At 46.2% G+C, this 9,710-nt stretch overlaps 1 protein-coding gene across 4 annotated transcripts in view; it reads right to left on the reverse strand.

Moving 5' to 3' along the window:
• Positions 1-1,066: 1,066 nt before the first annotated feature.
• LOC108514975 (MAPK/MAK/MRK overlapping kinase-like) overlaps positions 1,067-9,710 on the reverse strand; it is a 59,223-nt gene continuing 50,579 nt past the window's right edge. The window contains exons 4-7 of one of the 4 annotated variants that reach the window (XM_017851534.1): positions 3,153-3,231; positions 2,991-3,039; positions 2,048-2,226; positions 1,067-1,371 (exon numbers count right to left, since the gene is read on the reverse strand). In XM_017851534.1, the coding sequence (XP_017707023.1) occupies positions 1,170-1,371; positions 2,048-2,226; positions 2,991-3,039; positions 3,153-3,231 (509 nt within the window). In that variant the 3' untranslated portion in view covers positions 1,067-1,169. Of the gene's footprint in view, positions 1,941-2,047; positions 2,227-2,990; positions 3,040-3,152; positions 3,232-9,710 lie in introns of all 4 variants that reach the window. The other 3 variants (XM_017851532.1, XM_017851531.1, XM_017851533.1) reach the window with 3 other exon arrangements.

Raw genomic sequence — 9,710 nt, forward strand, 5'->3', positions numbered from 1 at the left:
GCGTACAGCACCCTCACCACATGAAACACGAGGAACTCAGCCTGGCGCGTACAGCGACCCTAGCCGCTGGGAGGCTCCACTCTCCCTTGTGCCTTTCTGTTTCCTCTTTACCGATAGGTCCGACATGTGTTCCCTAATAGGCCAAAGACAGATCCCCATTCCGACATCTGTCCGGCATGATGTCTGTGGTGAAATGTGACTAATTCACAGTAACCGTGATAAATAACCCCACAGTGAGCCTCCCATCAACCAAGAGAAGTTGTGCTGACAAATTCAGCATGAGGCAGGTCAGGTTTTGTCAATAAATGAGTCCCAAGAAACCTTTTGGTTTCCAAAGCTTTTATAGATTTTTGGAATTGTGGGAACAAGATTTTAAACCTGTGCCAGGCACGGTGGCTCATGCCTGTAATCCCAGCACTTTGGGAGACTGAGGTGGGAGGATCACCTGAAGTCGGGAGTTCGAGACCAGCCTGACGAACATGGAGAAACCCCGTCTCTACTAAAAATACAAAATTAACCGGGCGTGGTGGTGCATGCCTGTAATCCCAGCTACTTGGAAGGCTGAAGCAGGAGAATCACTGGAACCCAGGAGGCGGAGGCTGCGGTGAGCCGAGATCGCATCATTGCACTCCAGCCTAGGCAACAAGAGAGAAACTCCATCTCAAAAAAAAAATAAAAATAAAAATAAAGAATTTAAACTTGTATAAATAAATTCAATTCATATTACATGCCACAAAGAATATTTAAAAATACAGCTCTGGGCCAGGCACAGTGGCTCATGCCTATAATCGCAGCACTTTGGGAGGCCAAGGTAGGTGGATCACAAGGTCAGGAGATCGAGACCATCCTGGCTAATATGGTGAAACCCCGTCTCTACTAAAAATACAAAAAATATTAGCTGGGTGTGGTGGTAGCTGGTAGTAGTCCCAGCTACTTGGGAGGCTTAGGCAGGCTTGAACCCAGGAGGCAGAGCTTGCAGTGAGCCGAGATCGCACCACTGCACTCGAGCCTGGGCTACAGAGCAAGATTCTGTCTCAAAAAAAAGAAAAAATATAGCTCTGGTGGTAGGCCTAGCTTCTATTCCAGAAAATGGCAGGATCTTGTGACGAAAGGAGAGAGGAGGAAATGCAGGTGAGCAGGAAACAGCTCCAAGCGGGGAGATAAGCGCGTCAGCCCAGTTCGGTAGCTGGTGCACCGTGGGCCACCTTGTGTGCTGGTGAGATGCGGGCGGCTTTGTGCTCCAGACATCTGCCTCCTCCAGATGAATTCACAGGACATGGGCTCATGAGAAGGGACTCTCGGTTGACACTTCTGGCTGCAGTGAAATTGCCATTCAGCTTTCCAAAATGAAAAGTTACCAGTATGAACCATCTGGATCAAAGAAGAATATGTCCTGAAGTGCATTTCTGTACCAGTCTGTTGAACAGGTGGGACCTGACTTTGACCCCTCAGATGCGTCCCCAGACCTTAACCTCACTGCCACCTGCCTGGAGGCCCACTGGGAGCAAGAGGTGCAGCCCTCCACCCCCATGCACTTCTTCAACTCAACACCATTCACCTTGGAGTGGGACCAGCCCCCATCTCTTCGTCCCCGGGCCATTGCTCCTTCCCAAGGGCTGGGGGGAGTGGGAGGTTTGGAGGCTGGAGCAGGGAGGGGTGGGATTGGGGCTTTCTAGAATCCAACTGTGCCAGAAAGTGCCTCATCCTCACACCTGTGGCCAGGGCACCCTACCTGATATGACTGCACCTCTCAGGGGAGGCCCGGCTCACCCCTCCCCATGGCAGCCCCATCAAGCACTTCACAGCAAGCCCAAGGAGGCGGCTGCCCACACCGCCAGGGTGTGCAGGAGGGGGAACAACTGAGGACTGGTGCTCTTCTCCGGGAAGGCCAGGCAAGGCCAAATATGTACAACAAGTAAAACGAAAGCCTAGTCAATTTGCTGTTAAATTAAAAACAGTAAAACAGAAAGTAAAACCAGAATGACCATGACATTTGTAAGGGCCCCTCCCGCTGCAGGAACCAGGCAGGAGCCCGGCCTGGCGCTACCTGGCGATCTCGTAGAACACGCAGCCGGCGCTCCACAGGTCCATCTTGTACGTGTAGAACCCATCGGTGAGGAGACACTCTGGGGCCCGGTACCAGCGGGTGGAGATGTATTCCGTGTATGGCTGCTTGGAATAGACACTCCGGCAGGAGCCAAAGTCCCCTAATTTCAGGACATCCTGCTGGAAGGGGAGAGAAGCAAGGACAAGCAATGTCCCATTATGTGGCTATCGTAATACAAACCACTCCAAATATTTATGCACCAGCAGGAAAATTACTAGCATCTAAAGAAGTCTGTAAAATACAAATTACTGGCTTTATGAGCACCTGAAAGTGCCTCCAGCAGATAAGAAAGTGATGTGTCTATTCAGTGGAACAAGTTTACAAATATTCTGGCTATGTTTTACATATATTTCCAAATGTCTACGGATTTGAAAATGGTTAACTCACGGCGCTTCAACAAATGAACGACACACACTCGTCTGTCCAGTCATGCTGCCAGCTTGCCCATCAAGGGCTCTTTTAGCCACACAGCCTCAGAGGACCCTGCTGACAGCCAGTGACAGGCGCTGGGAAACAGCAAATTGTACGGTTTAAACACAGGTAGTTTAGTGGCCTGGGAGTGAGACGGACCTGAGCTCAGATCCTGCCTCTGCCACATTTCCGGCTAGAGGGATCGAATGCCCATCAGAATGGGGTTCCTTTTTGTCTGCAGTGTGAGAAGGGTACTTTCTATTATTTTCTTCCAGGTGCAGTCAGTTATGTGGATGGCATTTATTAAATAAACCATTTTTTACAACCTGAGAGGGAAAAAAATTACTGTAACAAATAGGCTGTCTAGCTGCATGGACTGAAAGTTCCTCCAGCAGGAGGAGAAAACCTTTCAGGGAAAGGTTTTCTATTCAGCTTTTATTCTGATACCCAGCTTTCATGTAAAAGCTCTTACCTTTATTAGTATATTTTCTGGTTTTACATCTCTGTGAAATATTCCATTTCTGCATTCAGTATAAAAGGAAAAATAGAATTACACTTCATTTATTCAAATTCTTGAATTTGAATGTTAACACATCTTATTAATTTCAGAGCTGTCAAATCTCCAAGAGCATACCTGTGAATGTGATCAAGGGACTTACATAACTGGTACATATAGTGCATAATTGTTTTTTCTGATAATGGGTATCTTCTCCCTGTATAATCAAGGAAATAGGCAAATATGGTTACTGATGGTACATATCCTCTTTTTTGAAATAAAAATAATCCATTTTTATTTAACGATGTGTGAAAATCTAAGTTCCCCTGTAAAAAATAATCTGAAGTAGTCTTAGGAAATATGTAGTGTACCTACAAAACATACCATTTAAAATTCCATATACTGGCCAGGGGCAGTGGCTCACGCCTGTAATTCCAGCACTTTGGGAGGCTGAGGTGGGTGGATCACGAGATTAGGAGTTTGAGACCAGCCTGGCCAACGTGGTGAAATCCCATGTCTACTAAAAATGCAAAAATTAACCGGTGTGGTAGTGGGCACCTCTAATCCCAGCTACTCGGGAGGCTGAGGCTGAAGATTGCTTGAACCCAGGAGGCAGAGGTTGCAGCGAGCCGAGATCCCACCACTGGACTCCAGCCTGGGCAACAAGAGCGAAACTCCGGGAGAAAAAAAAAAAAAATTCTGTATACTGGCATGATCTCATTTAAAATTACACAGCACATACATTTTAATGGAAAATTCCTTTTATTTTCTTTTGGCAGTTTATAGAGGTTTCTTCTACATCCTCAACTATGTGTTACTAGCACCATGTAATGTTTAGGATTGTTGTCAAATTTGGGGAAACTGCTAAGTTTCTTTCATATCTGAGTTACAAGATTTCATTTTTCAAGTTTTCTATGGAGTGAATGCTCTTTAATTTGCATTGACTATATTCAGAGTATTCCTAGAAGACATCCCAAATGAGATGGTCAGCAATAACATAACTATTAATACATGGAAGAGACTGCAAAGCATATAAATGTATCCCAGCCAACCCTTAACAAGATTCCAGACATGTCCACGGCTGTTTCACCGTTACGCTGAGGGGAAATATGACGTAGGAGAGGTTAAAACACAAGAGATGGCAGTCTTAACTTTGTGGTTGAAATACCTTATTTTTGCAAATTTAACAAAATATATAAACATGGTGAAGATACCACAGGGGCCTTTTTTGGAAGGCACCCAGGCAAGTCAGCTCTATCAGCTGCACAGTGACTCTGCCTTGGCTCCTCTGTTCTAACATACGTGGTTTTTCTGAGTTTTGAAACAGGTAAAGCAGCTTTGGGAAATTGCCAGACAACTAAAAAAATAATAAACAATAAACATTACTGAAGACAGAATTGTTGATAATTTTTTCCTTTTATTTTTAGTGGAAATGTAGTAATTGTACCTATTCATGGGACCCAGAGAGTGTTATTTTGATCCATACATACATAAGGATGAAATCGGGGCAATTAGCACGTGTGTCACCTCCAACATTGGCCACAGCTCTGTGAACATTCAGAGCGCGTGTGCTACGGTTTCAGTGGGAACAGCACTGAGCGATCGCCGCACGAGTAGCATGGTCTGACAGCCTCGGCCGGCCTTGGAGGCCTTCCAGGACGCTGTCCTTCAGCCTGCGCTGAGTATGAAAATGTTAGGAGTCACTCGTCAACCCAGTGTTACGCTAGGCTTTCCTGTTTATGTGGAGATGTCCACTTCAAAGGGGGATAGATCACAGTTCCAGACGCAGTTCAACTGCTTTCAGTCTCAGTCCACATGTCTTCTTTCACAGGAGAGGCCGTTTAGCGTGGCTGGCACAGTCCCCTGCAGCTGCCCTGTACTCAGCGCCTGGGCTGGCTGTGCCTTGGTGCCCGCAGCTTTCTACTGTGTTTGAAGACTTCATACCACACGCCCAGCATCACAGCTTACCCTTGTTCCAGAAGATGTCAATTTTACTTGATTTTAATTTTCAAATTTTTTCAAAGTGTGTGTTTTAAGTTATTAAGTTTTAAATCTGCACAATGACCATGTTCACCTAACAGTTTGGAAATCCACTTCCTCCCTACATAAGCACATATACCATTTGACACCTTTGGTCCTAAGTTTACAATTTCTTTTGAAAATTAAAATTATTCTTTTTCTCTGCTTAACAAGAATGTTTATAACATACAAATAATAGAAAGTAATTTAAATTGTAAAATGTCTAGGTGCAATTAGCTTTTTCTTTTTTTTTCTTGAGATGGAGTCTCGCACTGTCACCCAGGCAGTAGTGCAGTGGTGCGATCTCCATCCACTGCAACCTCTGCCTCCCAGGTTCAAGCAATTCTCCTGCCTCAGCCTCCCAAGTAGCTGGGATTACAGGTGCTCGCCACCACCACACCTGGCTAATTTTTTTGTATTTTTAGTAGACATGGGGTTTCACTGTGTTGACCAGACTGGTCTTGAACTCCTGACCTCGTGATCTGCCCACCTTGGCCTCCCAAAATGCTGGGATTACAGGCGTGAGCCACCGCGCCCGGCCACAATTAACTTTTTTGTGTAATACTATCACCTTTTTATTGTTTCACATGATTTGTCAACAATTTTCCAGAATTAAAATCAAAAGAGCTTTATCAGCTTTCCCAAGCTTGAGGAATTCTGGAATCTTATTAAATTAGTATCTATAACAGATGAAAAGAAAGCAACTTTCCATTCTCCTTCACACATGCAGCAGGATGAAGCTGCTGGAAGTTCATCTCATCAGGTGCCCCTGGGTCCTGCGATCAAACCCAATCTCACTGCCCCCCTGACTTACCCTGGCACTCAAGACCCCCTTCAACCAATTCCTCTCCACCACAAGGGTTCTCACACTCCCATGAGTGGGCTGCTAAGACACAGATTGTCCCTCTTCATCTCCACCCACATTTCTGCTTCAGAAGATCTGCAGTGGAGCCCCATAGTCGCCTAACAAGAGCCCAGGTGCAGCGACTAGTCTTGGGTCCTTGCTTCAAGAACCATGCCCCACCACACCCTTCTTGTTTAATTGTTTATCGAATGCTCAGGTGAATTCCCTCACGGACTCTTCTCTGGTTGCTCCCAAAGCTCACCAGTACCTATATTCATGATGTTCCATTCCAGGAACGCCCTTCCCAGCCATGTCCACACATTCAAATCTTCCTCGTATCATAAAATTGTCATTAGAGTCATCTGAACTTGAATTTGGGAAACGTGGAATCTTTTAGGAAAAGTCTAATCTATCCAATCTTCATAATCACCTAGAAGTCTTTTAAAAAGCAGATTTTGGCCGGGCGTGGTGGCTCATGTCTGTAATCCCAGCACTTTGGGAGGCTGAGGAGGGTGGATCAAGAGGTCAGGAGATTGAGACCATCCTGGCCAACATGGTGAAATCCCGTCTCTACTAAAAATACAAAAAATTAGCCAGCCGTGGTAGCAGGTGCCTGTAGTCACATCTACTTGGGAGGCTGAGGCAGGAGAATGGCGTGAAACTGGGAGGCAAAGCTTGCAGTGAGCCGAGACTGTGCCACTGCACTCCAGCCTGGGCAACAGAGCCAGACTCTGTCTCAAAAAAAAAAAAAAAAAAAAAGCAGATTTCAAGGCCTGAACCTAGATCTAATGGAGCCAGGAATCTGTGCTTCTCAGATGCCTTCAGTCCCAGGTAAGAGTCCTCTTCAGGTGCCCGCCCTTCCTTGCCTCCCTGGGTCTCCTCCTGGAAACTCCCTACTCACAGCCCTAGGGGTAGGGAGCTGTTCCTGGTCCCGGGCCAGTAGGAGAGGTGTTACTGCTGGAGTGAGCTATCAGGGCAACAGTGTGTGCCCAGTGGTCTGAACAGCTAGAGACCACAGCCTTGCAAAGGAAAGCGCTGCCCAGCCACTCTCCATAAACTTCTCCAGAACGAGATCCGAACTTTCTGGGCCCAAGACTGTATCTGGTTCCCATCAGATTCTTGTTTTCAAACAGTTTGAAACAAGTAAAATAGAGTACAATTAACAAGTCACTCAGAAGTTTCTCATATGTCCCTTAGTGAATGCCAGCAGGCCCCAAAAGCTCTAGCTCTCCTGACCAAGGTAATTTTTACCAAATACTCTCATTAAGAAGCCTCTAAGGAATGTCATATATGACACTAGTAATTTTAAAAACTTAAGCGAACACAGTGATAAACCAAGGCATTCACTGTGACTCAGCACTAACTGAAGGAACACAGCTGCCACTGTGGCCTGCATGATGACAGCGTCCCAGCACACGCCCCTCCAGCGAGGGTGGAGAGAACTACAAACTAGCCACTCACTAAGGCAAATGAGTTTTTTTTTTTTTTTTTTTTGAGACAGGGTCTCACTCTGTTGCCCAGGCTGGAGTGCAGTGATACAATCAGCTCATTGCAGCCTTGACCTCCTGGGCTCAAGCCATCCTCCCACCTCAGCCTTCTGAGTAGTTGGGTCTATAGGCGTGCGCCACCACACCGAGATAATTTTTTTAAAAAAATACTTTGTACAGACAGGGTCTCAGGCTAGTCTCAAACTCCTGTGCTCAAGCAATCCTCCCGCCTTGGCCTCCCAAAGTGTTGGGACTACATGTGTGAGCCACTGCACCTGGTCCTATCAATTTAACTTGGAACAGTTAAAAAAGAGAGTAGATTCAGAAACAATCTTGTAAAAGAGTAGCTGCCTCTATAGTCAGATTATGATGGAAACTAAACCTCTTTTACAATTTTTCCTTCATAAATTCCAAGACAGGCTTTCCTACTGCAGATGGCATGAGCCCAGAGCCGTTAGGCACATGCACCCAAATACACAAACTAGGATCGCTGGCGGGGTAGCCATTCTCTATTCACCCCAATTACTAACTCATGCCAAAGAAGAATCCAGAGACATTCTTCCAGAGAGAGTGGTGGGCAAAGGGCCTTCGCCATCCCTTCCCCAGGCTCCCACACCACTCTTGCCTTCATGGCACACCCATGGATTGACTTGCTCAGGACCTAGCCCAACCCCCATCTAGCATGCCAGGCCTGAAAATCCAAATGACATTCTTCATGCTGCCTTGCAGCTGAGAGTTTCAGATGTGACTTGGGCTCTGCCTAAATGGAACACTTGGGAAAGACGCTTCAGGCCCAGGTATGGGGGCAGATGAGAGGAGAGAAGGCATCCATTCTGAGGGCACGGATCACAGCTGCCTCCTGATCCTGGCAGAAAAGGCTTGATTCCAGCCCCGGTAGCTGCAGCAGCTTTATTCTGCAGAGCGTTGTCAGCAGCAGGGAGCAGCCTGATCATGGAGAGCAGCTGTGAGAAGCAACTTCCTACAGGCCAAGCCCGGAGTCTGCTTCTTCAGTCCTCCCAACAATTCTGGCAATCTATCCATATCACAGAGTAACCCCTCTTGAGTTAATCAGAGAATAGGGGAGACTGTTGTTTGCAACTAAAAGGGAGACTCAACACATCCACCTACAGCAAATTTATTCTTAAAACAGTAACTGGAAAATTCCTTCTAAAAAGGTGCTACTCAAAGCACAGTCCATGAGCTGATGACAGTTCAGGGACTGTTACTGGTCTAAGAGGAGATGACATAAATTAAGGACAACTGTTTAGAACCGTTGGTGGCAATTTGACATGTTGTGACATCTAAGCACACGATCACTTTTCTGGTAATTCATTTTTACTATATTTCACAAAAATTCTGGTCTGCAATACATTAGAAATAAGACAACTGGTCTTCTGTGATCATTTTGGAAACACTGGTCTAAATACCAATTGAAAACCACCTCTCCCTTGCTTTAAAGCCCAATAACGGCTTCCCATTGAAGCCGTAGAGTAATGAAAATTCTTACCCTCGCCCTACCAGCCTCATTGGTGCCTGCCTACTCCATTTCCTGCAACTCTCCTCCATGTCCTCCAGCCACATGGGCCTCTTTCCTCATGGTGGCCTCAGGACCTTTGCACTGGCTGTCCCTCTGCCTGAAGTACTCTATCCTCATCACTATCTAACACATTGGCCTGTTTCATTCACTGATAGCACTTATCCCTAACTGGAATTCTTGATCATTTTGACTGATATTCTTGGTAATTTCTTTGTTTCCTGTCTGTCATCAAGTGTGAGCTCCACATGGGTGGGAACTGTGTCTGTTATGTTCCCCACCATGTCCCTGCCTCTGGAATAACCCATGGTATGTCACTGCAAATGAGACATCCTCTCCTGCACCTGTCTAATTCTACCACTCCTCCAGGAAAGCCCTATTTTCCCAGCCCACACAATCTCTGCCTCATCTGACACCTGTTCAACAAAGAGAAAATTACCCCAGCAATTCCTTTTCTCTTATGATACCACTTTCATATAGTTTATGTAGACACTAGACTATATACTCTTTCAGGCCAGGCACGGTGGCTCACGCCTGTAATCCCAGCACTTTGGGAGGCTGAGGCGGGCAGATCATGAGGTCAGGAGTTCGAGATAGCCTGGCCAACATAGTGAAACCCCATCTGTACTAAAAATACAAAAAGTTAGCTGGGCGTGGCAGCAGACATTCCAGCTACTCGGGAGGCTGAGGAAGGAGAATGGCTTGAACCCAGGAGGCGGAGGTTGCAGTGAGCTGAGATTGTGCCATCCCACTCCAGCCTGGGCAACAAAGTGAGACTCCATCTCAAAAAAAAAAACAAAAATTAGGCCGGC

This window comes from Rhinopithecus bieti, unplaced genomic scaffold (assembly GCF_001698545.2).
Source record: "Rhinopithecus bieti isolate Rb0 unplaced genomic scaffold, ASM169854v2 scaffold_34310, whole genome shotgun sequence".
Lineage (NCBI taxonomy): Eukaryota > Metazoa > Chordata > Mammalia > Primates > Cercopithecidae > Rhinopithecus > Rhinopithecus bieti.